At 40.0% G+C, this 20,234-nt stretch overlaps 1 protein-coding gene across 4 annotated transcripts in view; it reads right to left on the bottom strand.

The window, feature by feature from the left end:
- The window catches only part of M1AP (meiosis 1 associated protein), a 47,073-nt gene extending 29,889 nt beyond the window's left edge, over window positions 1–17,184 (bottom strand). The window contains exons 1-3 of one of the 4 annotated variants that reach the window (XM_061572545.1): window positions 17,048–17,184; window positions 13,056–13,288; window positions 2,779–2,964 (exon numbers count right to left, since the gene is read on the bottom strand). In XM_061572545.1, coding sequence (XP_061428529.1) covers window positions 2,779–2,964; window positions 13,056–13,283 — 414 coding nt within the window. In that variant the 5' untranslated portion in view covers window positions 13,284–13,288; window positions 17,048–17,184. Of the gene's footprint in view, window positions 1–1,754; window positions 1,792–2,778; window positions 2,965–13,055; window positions 13,289–17,047 lie in introns of those variants that run through there. The other 3 variants (XM_061572546.1, XM_061572547.1, XM_061572548.1) reach the window with 3 other exon arrangements.
- Window positions 17,185–20,234: the final 3,050 nt, after the last annotated feature.

The following is a 20,234-nucleotide window of genomic DNA, read 5'->3' as shown; positions in this document are numbered from 1 at the left end:
ACGAGGGGGTGGGTAGCCAACACCACTCTGGGCTGCCTTTGTCTCCCGAGTGCTGATGTTACAGATCACACCAGGTACTCATTTGAGGTTGAGTTGACCTAGGGGAGGCCGAGGATCGGTTCAGATATTCGTCGCTGGTGTTGGTCGTGAGTGGGAATCAAACTCAGGTCGCTGGGTTCGTAGCGCAGAGCGCCAACCCGCAGACAAGCACACACATAGTGTGTCTACTCTGAATAATTTCCCAAGTTTGTTCCATCTGGTGGATTTTACTCATTGGTAATTCCATGCAGTAATTACAGGGCTACTGTGGGAATCAAAGACCTGACCCCATAAACATTTAACTGGCTCAGTGGGGAGCATGCTGACCACGAGACTAACCCAGCAACACTCTGCTCTTAGTTTGGACACAGCATGAGTATATTGTGTTTTATATTTTATTTAACCTCCCTGTGGTTCATATCGAGTGAGTGAAGCATAGCAACAGTTCACAATATTTGAAGTGACTTTACATATTTTGTAACAGTTTAACTCATTTCCTGCTTAAATGTCGGGAGGTCCTAATGTTTACCTTCCTGAGCCAGTGACAGCAAACATTCCCTTGTTAAGGGTGCCTCGTTGACATAACCACAATTGGCTTCCCACAAAAGTGGTACTCGTTTTAGTGACCCAAAAAGATTGTTATTCAATCCCCGAATGGGTTCTGAACTCACAACTTTTTGCTCTAACCAGTGTCACCCGAATACATTTTGCAATTATATAAGCAATGAAATAAAAACACTGCGATATGGTATATAACAACATGCCTTGCTTTCTCTCTACACACTATTACCTGTGATGGCACTTGTAATACGTTGACACTGATGGGGTTTGTATCGCTTTCCTGATGATAATAGCGAGCTCACTAAAGCTAAGTGCTTCGCAATTTCGTCAAGAAATCAGCTTCGTATCATGCTGGGGGTTGAAATGCTAGTCGAAGCCAAAGTAAAGTCAAAACTCCCTCAGGGGCTGCATGTTTATTTATTTCTAAAAATGCCACTGACGCAGAGCCGTCAGGGTTATACAATCTAGGGCCGGGGCAAGATAAATTTAAAGCTGTTGAAAGCCAAAGAACATAGGGAAGGAGCGTAGATTGAGAGGTGTGTGGTCAACAGAGTAATTTCTTGCATTATGGACTAACTGGGCTAATATTTAGCACTTCAACTTGTTTGCCGACATGTATGCATTTAGTGGGTCCATGAGGGATCAGAGAGTCTGTGAGTAATTTCCTGTTTGGTCTGTGGATCAGATCTACCACTCAAACCATAGCTGTGTTACATCACTGTCAAAATAACACAGTATGAACCATAGACGTGTCACCAGTGCCAACCCAAATGTGCTGCAGATTACGGTTAGTGGTGACAGTTTGGTTGTGTGCAGATACGCATTAGTGATGAACCTTTTGCATATTGCGTACGTAGAGTTTTGACACCACTGCCTACCAAGCACTAAAACCATGCAAACATGCTGTCGAAATGAAAAAAAAGAGCCTCTTGACATTATGCCAAAAATGTAAACAGAACTTAAGTATGGCTTTTAAAGCATTTGCTCTCAGTTGTTTGAGTCAGAGCTCTTCAAATGGTGATTTTTTTTTGCTGCCTGGCACTCTACTGCAGTGGTGCCGAATAAATCAGGCAACTTAGCGACCGCGTGACATAACAGCATAGAGGGTGTAATTTGCTTCTCAATAGATAATGATGTTGACTGTTATAGCTCACCTTGAGCAGAGGGTTCAGAGATCCGAGCATAAAGAGAGTGGTGCTCGCAGCGCCGATTATGTAAATCGGCAAACGGCACTAAAAATAAGTGAGCGAGGTAGCTGGATGGCTTAGGGGGGGCTGATACCACGTCAGAGCATGCAGCAAAGCACTGTTGAGACCCTGGTTTTGAATTTACGTTTCAGTCACCCGCGATTGAACTGGGCAATCCAGTATAGCAAGTAAATGGTTTCATATTCTTAGGTTTTTTCGGTAAAGTCACATAGGTAAAACATCAAAATTAATAAAAGTAAAATAAAATAAAAATCACGACGTTTCGGAGGCAACACAAGCCTCCGTCCTCAGGTGGAACCGTCACAGCCACGGCAGCTGTATCAAGTAAATGAGAGATTGCAGGAGCTACCACTCCGTTTATATAATGGTTGGAGAGGGGGGAAGGGCCAAGTACAGCACACTTTTTATTCGTCGTGATTTTAATTTTATTTTACTTTTATTAATTTTAATGTTTTACCTACGTGACTTTACCGAAAAAACCTAAGAATATGAATCCTTGCAGTCACGAAAGCTTCAAATCTAGATGGTTTCAGCCCGATCATCAATGACTGAACCAAAACAACCACATTATATTTGCTTTTCCAATTATTTCAGCAGAATCAACTCTGTAGAATAATTATATGTTTGATGTAATTGTCATGTGAGCAGGGCATGTGTACATGTGCACCGCCTAGTGTCAATAAGAGGCAATTTAAATGGCCGGCATGAGGGTTGTGCTACCCGTGTGACCAGACAGAGCAATATTTTGTACCTTGCAATTTTCTTAATACCTTCCATAAGACCACATTAAATCACGGTCGTGGCGGTGGAGTTTACACAGGGTGCCATTTCACATAAGGCCAGCCCTGGACTTCATCATATTCCAGGGGATTTTGTCTGACAAAAAGTGATATACCTTTGACTGTGAGATTAAGATTGTTTTCCTTTTGTTATCGTACTGCATGACTTTGATAGCAACAGCAGCGCTCACCTCAAGCATAAACCTCTTCAGGCTGCCGTTCTGTCGCAGCTGAAGCAGGTGGTGTTGGAAGTTAGCCAGTGCATCTTGCAGGGCACCTTGGAGACCGTCCACACGGCGATCCACAGGCGCCACCCTTGCCAGTGATCGCAACTCACGCAGGCACTCTTGTATGCGTGCGTGGCCGCCCTTCACCTGCTGCGTGAGGCAAAGTCATGGCAAAGCACATGTCGACAGGCCCATGCGTTGATCCTTGCACTACCTCATACTAAGTCAGTCTCCATTGAAATTATGCATTGCAGCAATAATAGTGTAATACATCTTGGCTTAAAGCCTTCGTGACTGCAGGAATTCATATTCTTTGGGTCTTTCGGGAAAAGTCACGGAAATAGGTTCAAATTAATAAAAATAAAATAAACTAGAAGCTACGACGTTTTGATCACAACACAAGCGATTGTAATCAGGAGGAAAACAAAGAATATAATAATAGTAATGTTATATTCTTGGTTCTTTGGGTAAAGTCACGTAGAAGGGAAATAATCAAATAATATAAATATAAAACAATTAAAATTATCACGTTTCGACTGCAAATACAAGCAATCATCATCAGGTGTGAAATCCACAGCAAGAAAATTTGGCAATTTTTTTTTCTTACTGTGGATTTCACACCTGATGATGATTGCTTGTGTTGCAGTCGAAACGTCGTGATAATTTTATTGTTTAATATGAATCCCTGCAGTCACGAAAGCTTTAAATCAAAATAGTAATGTTATTTAGTTATTAATGAAAGCCTTACTGAGTTCCATTACTTTTTCAGAATGTATCTGCATTAGGATGTTGATCCAATTAATTTTTACGGAGTGTTTTCACGTGAAGAAACCAGAGCATTTGAAAAAACTCTAAATGTATGAGAGGATGATACTAAAAAAACCCACACATATCTTCATGACCCCACTTTCTGTACTGCCATCTCCTGGCCAACGTATAGCCCAGTGGATTTGGGAGTTTCAGAAATCTATGTGTACCACGATGTATGACAATAAAATAATCATGATCATGGGCCATGGTCTATTCACTGCTGGATGAATGCCTCCCCACACTATCACCATCCCTCATGGTCCTGATCCATCTCATTCTGGCATATGAATTGACCTCATTGCGGCATGTCTGTGGTGCATCTCCACTCAGGTACATTCTTTCCTTCGCCTACCACTGTGTCACTTGTTTTGCTGAAAGACCATCATTCCTTCTAGCAATGAGTCATGTCCAAGCTCATTGACTTAAATGTCAATGTGATGTTTGGCAAAAAACCTGGAAATGTCAAGAGTGTAAGTGTCCTTGTGTACAGATGAGGGCAAGATGCCTTTCATCTCCACTGGCGATAGAGGCTGGTTGTAAGCTTACATTTCAGCTGGGGTGAGATTCAGCCCATTGTCTCCCTGATGTTAAATAAATAATTACTGCTTTACAGAAAGTCAAAAGTGGTTGTTCTATGGATATAACGGGCCCCACGATATACTGTACAGTCAAGCTCCGTTTATCTGGGGTAAACGGGGGGGGACAGGTACCCCAGTTCCAAATATCCGGGGTCCCAATTGGGGATTCACTCATTTATCTCGGGAGCGTGACCACAGATAACCCGGACGATAGGTGTCAAGATGTTAACTACCTCACCTGGTATACAAGAGGTCTAGGGTTCGATCTCGACCCTCATTCTCTCCACATTTACAATCAATATACGTTTAGAGTATGTGGATGCTATACATTTCCACCTGATGAGCCACTTCATTGAGCTATCAATTGTGGCCAGGTTGCGCCCGAAAAAGAACTATATAGCTCAAGTGGGCCTTACATGGTAAAATTAAAAAAAATGTGTTTAGTTCATATTCTTGGTTCTTTCGGTAAAGTCACGTAGAAGGGAAATAATAAAATAAAAATATTAACCAATTAAATTCTCACGACGTTTTGACTGCAACACAAGCGATTATCATCAGGTGTGAAATCCACAGCAATAATTTTTTTCTTCCAAAATTTCTTGCTGTGGATTTCACACCTGATGATGATTGTGTTACAGTCCAAACGTCGTGAGAATTTCATTGTTTAATATTTTTATAATTTTATTATTTCCATTCTACGTGACTTTACCGAAAAACCAAGAATATGAATCCCTGCAGTCACGAAAGTTTTAAATAAAAAATGTGTTTAGTTCAGTTTAGGATATTTGTAAGAATCCCGCCCACCTGTGACACGTGACTAAACCGTCACCAATTAGGGCGTGGCCAGCAAGCAAGGGTGAGGGGACTCTCGAGGGGATTCTTTGATGAAGTTTAATCACACGTCACGGAACAATGTCGAAGGTCAGGTGTTTGCCCCTCAGGCACCAGTCCTGTGGGGTCTCTCCTAACAAGATTGCAAGAAAGCTCTCTTCCCATAGCCATCGCTTTGAAAGCAACTGCTCACCTGCCCAAAAATAAAAGTAGTCATTATGAATAGACATGGAATTTGCACCAGTGGCTTAGAACTATTAAAGCGCTCATTTTACCTGTGGGACACTACCGTACTTCTTGACATTACATTTATATACCTGTTTAATATCTTCTCATACTCAACCAAGCATTTATTGTTGCTCCTATCCATTGGCCGACCAGGATCAGTGGCAGAAATTCCATATTCCTTTGATGGGAACCAATCTCACCATAGGAGAGCCACTGTTGACTTCTCATTGAGTGGAGTAACCTCACTAGGAGGTGCTCTTTTTACAGACCCCAAAGGGATCACAAGCTGAGATTGACCTTGGCCGGGTTTAACTTTCAATCTCACAACTGGGATCCCTGTTGCTCTGTCAAATGTGCTATATCACAGCCCACTCTACTACGCGTATGCAGCACTTTATTACTTTTGTTTATTGTCTCCTTTCAGAAATGTGTTTTATCCAAACACCCTTACATCCCCTGTTGTATAAAAACACCCTTGTAAAACAACTGTGCTTCGACAATTCTCTTTCAAATTATTTCACCTTATCTTCCCTCCATTGCACAGTATCTTCTAATAAGATATGTTCAAATTCCTTATGAACCCACATTGTAATATTGTTTAATTGTGTTTGCAAATGTTTCCTTATGATATACAACTTTTACTCATACATCATTCGGCCACGTGGTTCCATTGTTAGAGCTCACAGCTCACATTTGGAAGGTTGCAAGTACAAATTCATCCCACCTATCATCTCTCCATAGATGTTAAAATGAATACCATGTTGTGGAGAACCAGTACACTATTTTACCTATGGATAGACTAATCTCCACCATAGGAATATGTAATTAATCACTGGCTTATGGCTGTAAATGTGAAATGACCACTACCCTACACATGTTTTGAGATAGAAATCATACTCTTTGGTTTTTTCGGTAAAGTCACGTAGGTGAAAACAAAATAAAATAAAACTAAATTAAATCACGACGTTTCACACAAGCATCCGTCATCAGGTGTGACAACTCCAGCAAAATTACTGTAGCGTATAATTTTGCTGGAGCTTGTGTTGCTTCCGAAACGTCGTGATTTAATTTAGTTGTTTTATTTTTTGTTTTCACCTACGTGACTTTACCGAAAAAACCAAGTTGCAGTCACGAAAACTTCAAATCTAGGATATAAATCCTATTGACATTTTATCACAGTAAAACTTTTGGCACCAATGAATCCAAAGAGTGGTTCATGAAGTTGAAAAATCATCCAGAGATTTATAAACATGTGGCTAAATGGAAACTGTTTTTTAAATATTTAAATCTTCAAAATCAACACCACCAACATAATAACCTGCTTGCAGTGCTCTAACCTGCACAGTGATGTTCAAATTGACTTGCCACGGTGAATCTAGGTAGGTTTGTCAAAACCACACACACTCAAGGTGGCTAGAAATTCTGTTTCCCAATCATTGGTCTCCCCTCTCAAAATGAGCTCTGCAAAAGCTATTTGTTGAAAACCATAACGAAAAAAACAATTGTCTTCAAGTGGCGCTGATGGAGCCTGCCGCTCTTTGCTGTTGAGATTGAAATACAGCTAATACAGTACCGCCTTCCATTCAATACCACTGTCATCCTTCTTTTGATGCCCTTGTAGAATTTTTGTTGTCAGTAAAATGTGGCTAAATACCACAGCTCTGAACACCAAAGAAGCACCTGTTGCTTGGCCTGGCACTAAGTAAATATCACCTAACTTGCACTATTATCTTGAGCTCATGTTTAAATTAAAAAATACAGTTATGAGAGCCAGTTTTGGTGGCTCAGAGTATTAATGTACATGTCATAGCAATGAGCTCATGTTGCAGAGAACTATGGTTAAAGTCTATGCCAGTCCAGAGATCAAATCAGGTGCTTAAGTTTAATGTGTTGATGGACCTGTTTGTCCAAGCTTGGCCCATGCCAATTACTGCATGGGTAATTTAGCCTACCTCAGATCTGAGGGTTTAAATTCACTGACGTAAATTATTGACATTCTGTGGAGCACTCTTTAAAAAACATGATTGAGACGTTAAAAGTAATGGCAATAATTGGTATTTCCTGCCACGATCATTTTCTGAAGGGACATCATCCTCTGTTGACTACAGGTAATCCAGAATTATAAATGTCTCATGCCTTGATTTGGCAATTTAGGTATATAAATGTTAAAACACTATCAACGTGTATCAAAACTGTATTATCAACATAAATTATTCAAATAAAATATAAGAGAGGATGACAGGTCTGAACACTATTTCAAACAAAAACATATTTTTTGCAATTTTATTCCTACTGTGCTGTGGGACTCATGTCTTGTGACATGTAATTTTACATTTGGTACACTCAAAGAAAGCAGTCCATCATCCCACATTAGTGATTGGCCTCTGGAAGATGACATCACAGAACTACTCCAGAGGTCCGTCCAATTGCCCCTTAGCCATAGTTATCAGTGAAAAAGCTTTTCACATGACCTATTATAAGAGGAATCCATTGCCAGGCGATCAAACCACCATTTTATTTCTTCCAATCCTGGAATAAACTTAATGAGTTGAAAAAGCTATTTTTTTTCCCTGTGCAGTCATTGGTGACCATACAGAGGCCATCAAATTGCTATATTGGAGAATCCAGTTTAATCATGGGTCTTTGCCCAGCTCATTACTCTGACACAGAATTAGTTCTATGAACCAACCAAGCACCTCCCATCCTAAAGCAATTTGTGTTTCCTCTTCTAGGCACACACCTTCCTATCCTTACCAACTTCATGAGAGCACAGCATGGTACAAGAAAACAATAATCGAGAAACAGAGCTTATATTCCATAATCCTGTTGCAGACAATCGTGGATAACATATAAACAATTAAATGTATGTCTAACTGCATCATTTATCTTTTCATCTCATCAGCCTTTCGAGACAAATATTTTACAGCAGCATTTGTTGAAATAGTTTTTGCCTTCTGGGTCTTATCAGCGAGTCACGACTTTTAAACCAATGCTGCTGTATTGCCAGATGTTATTGGTAAGAGCCATTTACTTAAGTTACATGAGACCATTCAGGCAAGACATCACAATTGTAAAAACAATAATTACGCGTTGTTGCAGAAGATAATGGGTAGCCTATGAATAAATAGTCATAAGTCAATTTGTCTGCAAATTTTTTTTCAGGCCATGAGTCAAGTCACACAAAAAGTGTATTACTGTGGAGCAATGTTAGGCTTACTTGCAACAGGGTTGGCTACGTACGGTGCGAAAGAAGTTCAACATATGAACATTAATGTTCAGTGTCTCTCTCAAAAAGTGTTTGCATGCTCAAATCAGAAATGTGATGGCCCTCATCTCCATTTGCGGTCTTGAGCCAGTGGTGTGAAGTCCACATTCCCATGATGGGGGTCAGTCTCTCCATGGAACAACAACTGTTGACTGTGAACTCTAAAAGAATGAATAACCAGTATATCAACTTATGCCCTTCATATTGTAAGCTGAGCACTCTAAAAACAGTGCCACCCAAGCAGATAATTCTTATGAGCAATGCCTACATTGGAAGCGTAAGAATATTTCTAGATTTGAAGCTTTCGTGACTGCAAGGATTCATATTCTTAGGTTTTTTCGGTAAAGTCACGTAGGTAAAACATTAAAATTAATGAAAGTAAAATAAAATAAAAATCACGACGTTTCGGAGGCAACACAAATCTCCGTCATCAGGTGTGACGGTCCCACCTGATGACGGAGACTTGTGTTGCCTCCGAAACGTCGTGATTTTTATTTTATTTTACTTTCATTAATTTTAATGTTTTACCTACGTGACTTTACCGAAAAAACCTAAGAATATAGCGTAAGAATAGTATGACAATAAGTCTGAGTTTATGCATAATATTCAAATGCATTTCTCAAAGTGTCTTGCCTGCTCCTGTGCACCTATTTAGCATGCATGTAGATGCATTATAACAACGAGAAAGGAAATGTACAATGTTTATTAGTGGCAGAAACAATATTTAAAACAATGACAGCTCTGTCAATAGGTAATTTTCCTAACAGATGTTATGTTACATGCTATTCAATTATTACTTAATGAATTTTAAATAAATACTGGATCTTCTGGATAGCTGTAATGATATGTGACCTTAAGCCTCAACCTACAATATCATATAAGGTCAGCTTGCCTGATATTAAATTGCAAATTAGCATTTTGACTGTGCTATCATGTAAACAAATGTGTGAACTTAAACAACAATTTTGTGGTTACATGAAAATGGAATTCAGAAACAAATTAATGGCAAAAATATAAATCAACAAATATGGAATGATAAAAATTCCTATTAAATTGTGCAGACATAATTGGACAGTCAGCTATAGGAAAACTAAAATTCTGACACATCAGCCAGAGCTTATTTGCCAAATAAGACCCTTACACTGCCTCTATAAGTACTTTGAAATATATTTAATGACTGATAACAACTACATTTGTGATGTTTGGGATAGTAATGATAAATTGGTATGCTTGATGGAATATAAATGGTTTTATATTAAAACAAATATACAGTGGTACTTCTTTCATGCTTACAGCGTTGAACCATTGATGGAATTCTACATTCATATGGTGGTGTGGCATCACTCCTTAGGACTTCTCACGAAGTGGTACTCGCTTTATGATCGCTCTAAATATTCGCCGACCCCAGAAGAACCTGATTTCAATTTACGCACCAAATAATGGTCTGCACTGAATTCCATCAGAATATCGCGCAGCAGATGCGATTATCTCCCACACACCAAAAGGAGGTTTAAGAACAGCCTGTAGTGTGGCTGTATTCACCAATCTCAAGCGTAGATTATAATTGCGTGGCACTGCTGGATTTTAAACATTCACTCACAGCATTTCAGATGTTCACCAGGCTACTCCTGAAGTCGGCCACTGCTTCACCAACATTGACATGAACATATACATGTTGCTGATAAACTCCCCACAATAAAAAAAGATCACCCCGAACCCGAGAGAGATGAGCTGACTCAACACCTGACCAAGATTTGACCGTGAAATGTGCATTCTAATCAAATGTGCCAATGAGCTATCTTTAATTCTAACGCGTCTGACTAGCATGAGTAGCATGGGGAAAAGTGCATTTTACTGCCACAATAAACGATGTTGATGCATATTCTTTATTTGAGAGCCGACATGTTGAAAGCACTGTATATCCTCCAGCTGAACAGTGGTTTTGGAAATAATATGCTTTTATAGATGTTTGAGTTTGTGCCAGGAAAATCTGTATTTTTGAGCATGGGTAAAGGCAATGCAAGTCGGAGATGCTGCTATTCCCTCAGATGTATATTTTTTGGTGTATGCAAACACGAGAGCCAAATAAGATGTATGATCTCGTTTGTGAATTATGGAAATGTGTACAGTATAAGAAGCAACAGTTTATATTTAAAGTATGATGAATAATAATATTGATGTATTTACCCAGGTGAGCTTCAACATAACACTTATTCAGGTTCCCGCTTGGATGTCAGGCCAATCGTTTATTAAATACCAGCAGGAATCCCATTGAGATGCAATGGTAATAAATTACTTTGAAGGAGTATTCAGGCAGTAAAGCTACAGGTCAGTAATTTAATGTTATCTGCGAATTGTTTGCATTATTATAATTCAAATATCTATTCAACTTGAACCCTATTTTGTACTCATTTGTTTTTGTTAAAACATGATTTTACACATTTCCTTGTTTCCCAAATAATATTACAATTGTGCTGGCATGAAGACAATTACGTTTGGCACTGTTGCAGTAATCCGTGTACGACCCTGTGTTCCTTCCATAGGCTTATTTTACCATATCTGGAGCACTCTTTTATATGCCCTGTAAACAGTGTTTGTTGCTTGTCAATAAAAAAATACTTAATTGTCAGAGCAGGGTGATTCTAATTTAAGTGAAAAAGACAACTTTTATATGATAGGATGTTTTTTTAACGAACTATTTGGTGACCTGGTTGAGACCAACCATTTGCGGTTTGAGTACCTGGTTCAATCACAGGTGGCTGAGTGGATTTAAACCCAGGGTCTCAGTGGTGCTGACTCAGGTGCTCTGGACACATTATTCCAAGCATACACACGCACAAACCTTTTAAGAAACGTTTTCAAACCTATTGGTTTATATTTAAAGTTTATTCACAGCTTGAGTGTTGTACAAAAATGCGACTGCGCGTTTCATTTGAAAACCTATTTCTTTATGTAATGAAGAAAATATTTAACAATTGATGAGTTTGAATATAAGTACTGTATCAAATTGCCATTCACGGGACACGGAGCCCTGGGAGTCATCTCTTGAGCGCAGTGTTATCCAAGGTTGCCTGTAGGGTGAGTTATTGTTTTTTTACATTCATTTTTTCTGTTTCATTTGTTTTCTTTCCTTTAGTTCCTCTTATACGTCAGGTCAGTTAAGTTCACCGTAAAACACAGAGCTGTGCCTGAACTAAGATGAATACAGCTTTACTGTAGAGCTGAGCTTCGTACCCTTCACATCATTATTTAGATGGAGAGGAATGTTCAATATGAAAACCGTTAGTTATTGTACACAAGATATACACACTGCCATGCAACAATGCAGTATGAGCTGCTCCAGGTAATTTTTAAATGTTCATAATACCACACAATCTCCTACTCATGGGCATTAAGCCACAGGATCTTTATAACATTAACTTAAAAGCAAATCGTACAATTTGTAAAAATACACAGAAGTAAAGAATTTCCAGAACTGTTATCTGGTCTCCTTCACAAAGAAGTAAATGTTGGATGCGAGGTGGTTTGTAGCAAGAGATGGTTTATTCCATTTTGCTTGCTTTTACATCAAACCATTAAAACATTATGCAAACTCTGGTCATCCTGACAGAGAATGTTGGCTAGCCATTAGACAAAGACGGCCACTGCATAGCACGCTTTCAAATGCGCTTCTGCAGCCGTCTGGAATGCTCTTCCTTCTGATATTAGGAAGCCTCTGGAGCTATGCACTTTTAAATCTAGATTAAAAACTCATTTCTTTAGAACGGATTTTTTAGTTTAGTTTGTTGTTCTTCCCCTGCACCTCAGTTTAACACGGTTGGTTACATACGATGTTAAATAAGTTCAACATACATAATAACCACATTCCTGCCAAAACATGAATCATGGCCATTTTCTCAGTGCATGATCTCCTGGTTTAAACAAAAATGTTTATTGATTGTTCATTGACTGAGGGAATGTGCAAATGTTCTGAGGCAAGCAGGCTAACCACTAATCTAAGCCAATTATATTGGAGCATGGCTGTGATGCTATGGAAGGAAGAGTTGGCAGATCAAGTAGACGTGCCAAACTAGACTGTAATTTGGCCAGGTAGTGGCATTCTGAGGACCTTTAATTGCTGCACCCCTATATGCACAGATACTCAAGTTTCCGCCACACTAAAATAAAATACTGCTTAAAAAAATAATGAGCTAAATATCCCATTGTGGGACGTGCCTGAAAAAAAGTGTTGAGTCCCATAAAATACTTTATTCTGAATATAACAATCCATGTGACAGGCATTACTTTACAGGTCTCAGTCAATCCACTGCAGGACCTATCATACTTGGGTCATGGGCGTTCTATAAGAATATTTCACCATGCTGGTGTGTGTTGAAGGGGGGCCAGGGACTAGTTCAGATATCACTCACGGACGATGTTAGCCATGGTGGGGAATATAATTAAGGACACAGGGTTCATCATGCAGTCTGCTGACAAAAAAATTCACGTAAAAATTACTCGAGTCTCAGTGCAATCACAAGCTCACTCACCACGAAGGGAAGCAGGCACTCAAACGTATCGTGCACGATGTAGAGGCTGAAGAGGGGGATGCGGCAAGGCCCACCAAGGTGGCACGCGACAGAAAAGAGGCTGTCCAGTGAGTGGCACAGCAGCTCGCAAGAGTCGGTGCCGAAGGGCGGCGCGCAGTCTACGATGATGCAGCGGCACGGCTGCCGTGAGAACGCAGTGCGGTGCGTGACCTCGGCCGCTGAGCTCATGACACCTGCACGCACAGTGGGAATGGTCGTGTATGTTTGTTAAACTTCTTTCGCACCGTATCAATGCCAACCGCGCGAATCGGAGGTGCAGCCTCGGTGACTAATAAGGGTCCTCCGATGTGTTTTCGGATTGCGTCGCATGTTACTTGGCACGATGTCTGAAGTTTCGCTCCACGTGCTGAGAGCTTCTTTTTGGAAATTATTGCGGAACAGTTGCTGAACAAGTTCTCAGCACACTGAGTGAAATGTCGGCCTGAGCTGGGAATGGTTCTTGAAGAAGCTTCCAACACGTGGACTGAAACGTTAGACATCGTGCCCGATAGACACGGGGCACAACTTGAAAGCACATCAGACAGCTCTACAGCACAATCTGCGAAAACCCACAACGTAGTAATAAGTGGGAATTAAAATAATGAGGGAGACGTGCTATTTAAAAGCTGAATATCGCATTATAATGAAAAGCCACAAAAATCTATGCATAAAGAAGTCCGTGGATATTATCTGCTGTGACATGGGTCAAAAACACGGGCATGACAAATAAAATGGAACGAAAGCTGAAGAGTGTGCAACGAAGCATATATATGCATGCTTTTCCTTAGAGATAGTGCAATTCTCTAATGTACATATTCCTCTTCATATTGGGAAACTCTACCTTATATGGGTTCACATGACTCTCATTGCCACGAGAACTTGTTACATTTGTAGTGACATGGAATGGGTCACTACGTAGCATAGCGCGGGTTGCTGGCAGAGAAGGTGATCTGCAGTTGCAGCAGCCCTGTCTGTCAGCAGGTCACGTGATAAGTCAGAGAGAGGGATGTAGGGAGGGGGCACGTGAGGCAAGCCCGGGAACCCGCGAGTAGGTCCTAGAAGGGGGGCGTGGCCGGGGTTGAGCGAGGCCACGCCGGGAGGATAAAAGGGGACCCCGAGCGAAGGCTCGGGGCTGTCGCTTGGAGTGGGATCCTGTCGTGCTGCCGGAGTCTTCGTCGTCTACATCTTCACCTTCTCGACGTCGTCAGTCAGGCAGTCTGCCAGCTGTCCTGAGAGTTGTAGTTACCTCTTGTGACCTGTGAAGGCTGATGAAAATAGTGCCTCCTACTCCTAGTGTCTCTGAGTGCATCACTGCACATTCACCACAATTGAAAGAAATACGGATTTGTTTTAATCAAATCACGATGCCTAATTGAGAGAATGTATTTAATTACAAGTGGGGGAGAAACGTTATCGACTTGAGACATGTCTCAACATGTCTGGTAAGCCTAAATGTTGCAATTAGTGACTTTCCACGTGGAACAATATTATTATTCTGAGCCTTTTCTTGTTTAGAAAATATATTGGATAATTTTAATCAGCAATTACATCGCAACTTTGCAAGTGGAGTTATTAGATCATGAGACGGAGACACTCCCAGTAAATTCTTACATTTGGCACGGCAGTATTAATCTCGAACAGAAGCTGGTAAAGGGTAGTGGATAATGAGTTCAGAGAGTTAAGTAGGGGCAGAGCCACGGAGGCTCTTGAAGATGATGAGCGACTTTGTTTCTGAAGTGAAGGTGAATGGAAAGTCATTGTTAGCGAGCACCTTCATACGCTAACAGCTCTTGCCCTAAGAGTCTGCTAGAGGCAATATGGAGAATCGTTGTCTTTGCCTATGTGCAAAAGTGATATTATTTATAGATTTAAGTTATTCAAAACATGATTAAAAAAAGTACATGGAATTATAATGGCATACAGTACTTATCATTAGGGTAATATGTTTGTATCATATCCCAGACATAAAATGTAAAAAATAAATGCCTTACCAATTAAGACATTTCATTTATATCTGATGAATGTGTTGAATGACATTTTATTTCAGAAAAAGGTAATAAATTAAACCATTTTTTACAAGAATTGAATTTCTAAGTCAAATTAAACGGCAAGAGCATTAAACAAGAGAAAAGTACAATGCACCCAAAACTAGATCTGTAATTATCATACATATAATATGTACACTGCACATGCTGTTCTTTCGTTTGATTATTAAACGCACTATCATATTTTCGTGGTTGCAAAAGTGATAAAATAATTTATAAACATGAGCAAAGCGGTGCTTAATTAATTTGAAACATTTTCATCTTGTGAGAAACATTGCCGTGGCTTGCTTATTTTACGTAACACGTGATATTGGCAATTTAAAACAAAGCAGGATCTTTCGCTTACAATGAATTCCCCAGACAACTGACGTTGTTATTGATGCAGACCTGGGAAGTGATATACTCAAAGTCTTTCCTTCAAAGCATCCCCTTGTGTGAAGAAATTAGTGCTTTGGCTCATTTACTACTCGTCCAATTGGCTGTACTGTATATATTTTACAGCTTGGAAAGGTTTAGTGATGTGTGTTTTGCGTGTGTCGCTATTGTAAACTTTTAATCACATTTGTTGGGAAAACTGTTACGTTGTTTATATAGCATTGTTTAGTAAGTTTTAGAGGGGCTTGGTTTGGCCCGATTTTTTTTATTTAGTATAGATTCATACTTAAATTTTATATCTGTATTGTATTGATTGTTATTGGGATCAAACATCGAAATGGAATTTTTTTGCACTTTCTGTACGCAGCATGGGCGGGTTGTACTTTTTCTGTAGGATTGTATTGTTTACGTATGTGATGTTCAGATTTGTGTACAATTAATTTTAAGTGTTTCTTGTAATTTTATAGTTTGTTGCGGTTGAACCCAAATCAAGAGCCGAATGGCTCACAGGGTAAATCCTAATAAATTAAACTGAAACTGAAATGAAATGTTACACAAATTGACATTGTTTTTGTACTGTATTACAATTATAATACTTTTGTCGTCATTGGTGGCCTCAGGTAACTTGCTACATTTACGACACTTAATTTACCCTTTGAGTGACTGCTTATAATCCAACTTATTAGTTTATTGTGCATAGGCTGAGAGTTCTGATCCACAGAATTAAAAAAAACTGAAAACGCCAGTTACTTAACGCTGAAAAGAGTGTATGTACGGGCAGTTCTTATCTCCTGTTCATAAACCACAGCCAGTTTATATATGATTCTAGATTTGAAGCTTTCGTGACTGCAGGGATTCATACTCTTAGGTTTTTTCGGTAAAGTCACGTAGGTAAAAATAAAATATTTTTTTTATTTTCATTTATGAAAATGTATTTATTTTTATTTATTAATATTGTATGTGTTTTATGCAGCCTCATAATAGTTTATTAAATCTCAGTGGATTGATCATGGCTGAAGATGATTACTAGTAACAATTTTTTTCTGTGAATACAGCATTATTGGCTAGTGTTTGTTTATAAACAAAAAACTAAAATAAAGATTTAACAATATATTATTCATGACTAATACATGGCGAGACTTTGATCAAGAAGCAGTTAATTAACGGACTCGTTTCTTTTCACATTTACTTACTTTTTATACAATTAATGACTGATTATAATAATTAGAATAATTATCAAAATTGCACCAACTATAAACAAGACTCAATTTCATATTCCGTAAGTCAGAAATGGTTCATATATATATACTGTATTGTATTTGCTAGTAATCATCTTCAGCCATGATCAATTCAATGCGATGTCATAAACAAACTAGTAACAAGCTGCATAAAACACAAACAATATTAATTCCTGTCAACATTTATTACAAGTTACGGGGATAGTCCCCTTTAAACATTTTCTGCACCAACCAGACCCTGAGGTAAATTTGTAACTATAGATAACATACATCACATTTTAGCCTTTCAAATCACCTTCTTAAGGTAGTTATGAATACAAAAATCTAAATCGCACTCATGTACCTTGAGGTTAAGACAATAGAAAGCAGCAAAAATGATTCACCGTATTTTTTGTTAAAGTTCGGAGATAAACAAAAAAATTGGCGGCAAACCAAACGCGCTGCGCGCTGATTGGTCAGCTGGCTATGACATCACGCAAAGTAAGTCGATTGGACGTGAGACAATGACGTATACAACGCAACTAAACGATGACGTAATTTTACACTTTTGATTATGACGTCATCGCAGCAATGCAACGTGGCACACGTCACGACGTATTTCTCATGGCCGCGTGCACAATTAACTCATTTTAAAAAAGTACTGCCATGAGAATGTGGGAATTTCCATCGGTACTGCAGAAGGAATATGAACACTGTCTCGTGCTTAAATTTTGACTTAAAACTTTCGTGACTGTAGGAATTCTAATTCTTGGTTCTTTCGGTAAAAGTCACGTAGATAGAAAATTGAAATAAAAATAATAAAATAAATTTCAATAAAAAATTTAAATTGAAAAAAATAAAAGCAAAAAACCCACGACGTTTCGATGGCAACACAAGCGGTCTTCATCAGGCGGAGAGAGAAGAGGGGGCAAGCCTCCAAGTGCAACTGCTTCTAAGGGTTTCCAAAATGAGTGGGCAGGGGATGAGAGCTGGGAGGAGAGCTGTGTGGCGAAAACAGCATGGGTCAGTCAGTGAGCCAATGGCAATGTAGGAGTAGACAATGGGGGAGGAAAGGGGGCGGGGCAGCCAGTGAGCCAATGGCAATGTAGGAGTAGACAATGGGGGAGGAAAGGGGGCGGGGCAGCCAGTCAGCCAATGGCAATGTAGGAGTAGACAATGGGGGGAGGAAGGGGGCGGGGCAGCCAGTGAGCCAATGGTAATGTAGGAGTAGACAATGGGGGGAGGAAGGGGGTAGAGATGGGGGGGAGAGAGGGGGGGTAGGGGGGGTAGGGGGAGAGAGGGGGGGGTAGAGATGGGGGGGCATTGCACCTCGCTACACACATACACACTGCTGACAGTAGAGGTTGACAAGAAAACACAAATCAAATCATGACCCAAAGTGGTTGATGACATCTTTCCAATGATTGCTGAGTTCAAAACCGTCGTCTCGGTTAAAATTGTGTCTGTGTCTGCATATATTGATGGCTTCGTGAACTAATCTTTGTTGATAGCCAGTCGGCTTGCAAAGTACCATCATCTTAGAGAAATACATTTCATGTGAGCCAGCCGCATTAAAGTAATGATCAGCCACAGCAGAAGTATTGGTCCTGCCGTGTTTTAGATCTGCCTTATGTTCACGAACACGGTCCGAGACATGTCGTTTGGTTTCCTCACTGTAACTGCTGCTGCAGATACAGCTTAGTTTGTAGACGCCGGGATATTGCATGTCAGCAATCTTGTCGTTCACAGATGGGATCAGATCACGAATTGTATGCACTGTGTTAAATCGGACCTGGATCTTGTGTTTGTCTGCAATGTATGGTAGGGTGATGGTTTTGATTGAATCTTCAGATGGCTCCTTCCTCACGGTTGGGGTGATGGTTTTGCGGATTGTGTAGTCAGAATATCCCTTCGCCTTGAGAGCCTGGTGTACGTGTTTAAGTTCACTGTTCAGGTGTTCATGGTCGGAGATACATTGAGCTCGTATGGTGTAGTGGTGTAGCGTTTTGATGAGGGAATTCTTCTGGGATGGATGGTGATGGGAATCAGGTTTTAGGTAGGCGTCGGTATGGGTTACTTTCCTGTAGACAGAGTGGCTCAATGAGCAATCTGGTCTCTTTTTGATTAAGACATCCCAGAAAGGTAGCATGCCATTCTTTTCTACCTCCATGGTGAATTTGATAGCTGGGTGTATGGAATTGGATGGGTATATGGAATTGGATGTGGTTGAGGAATTGTTTCAGAGCCGGTCCTCCATGTGGCCAGGTGACAAACGTGTAATCCACGTATCTCTTCCACAAGAACGGGCGTAGAGTGGATGCTTGGATGGCGTCCGTCTCAAAATTTTCCATGAAAATGTTGGCCACAACCGGAGATAAGGTAGAACCCATTGGGGTTGCCTTCAGTTTGTTTGTAGAATGTTCCATTCCAGGTGAAGTATCTATTGGTGAGGCAGTGTCTCACCAGGGCTGGTACATCAGGCATTCAATCCTTGTTGGACCAAATCTTCAATTATTTCAATGGTATCGGGCACAGGAACTTTGGTGAACAAATAATCTACATCGAAGCTGACGAGCAAATCACCTGGGGACAGTGAGATGTCTTTAATTGACGATACCAGGTGAGCTGAGTTAAGACCAGAAGAGGTGGTCTTACCAGTGAATGGCTGCGAGGTCTCATACAGCTATCTGGCCAGTTTGTAGGTGGGGAAGGGGTGGTACCTTCTTTATGGATTTTTGGTAAGCCATATAGTCTGGGTAGTCAAGAAGCAGAAGGTTTTAAGAAAACCCGTTTGGTCTGTTCAATTAATGAAGCTGAATCAGTGATGATACTGTTTGTTTTTGTAACGAGGCAATTGGTGGGATCTCTTTAATTTTTTTGTGTCGCTATCATCATTAAGTAAGTCCTGAATTATGTTATGGGGGGAGGGGGGGGGTGAAGCCTTGATAATAATTTGTCTACATTGGCCTTCACATGAGTTAGATAGTCCGGCGGTGGACTATCTGTTTGCTTAAACACGTTAATTTTACTAATCCTTGATCGTTTCTGCGTAGTTTAAATATCGGCCATTCTATAAGATTGGGAGGGGGTGCGTCAAGGGAGGGAGAGGGGGGGGGGGCATGTTTTGACAGATTTTTTGCGTACCTACTAAATGGATGGCCCCGAACTGCACGTGCAGTATTAACACCGTGTAACAATTTGGGTTTCGTCATTTTTTCGAGGGCGTCACAATGTGGAGCATGCGGTAATTAAATTGCTCTATTGTATGTAATGTTAGGCCGTACTAGGTACCTATTAATATTAACTCTGTTACGGCTGCATATTTCTTTCATGCACTCTATGCCGTGTATTCAAGTACTTTTCTGCGTTACTCTTCTGCGTTACTTTTCTGCGTTGTGATAATAATCGTCATAATTCAGTGCTGTATATCATTATTGATGATGATTGCTTGTGTTGCAGTCGAAACGTCGTGAGAATTTTTTATTGTTTTATGTTTATATTAT

Source organism: Lethenteron reissneri, chromosome 50 (genome assembly GCF_015708825.2).
Source record: "Lethenteron reissneri isolate LAM-NWPU_2019-01 chromosome 50, ASM1570882v1, whole genome shotgun sequence".
Taxonomy (NCBI): Eukaryota; Metazoa; Chordata; class Hyperoartia; order Petromyzontiformes; family Petromyzontidae; genus Lethenteron; species Lethenteron reissneri.
The sequence above is the reverse complement of the archived record's forward strand: the minus strand, read 5'-3'. Positions and strand labels throughout refer to the sequence as shown.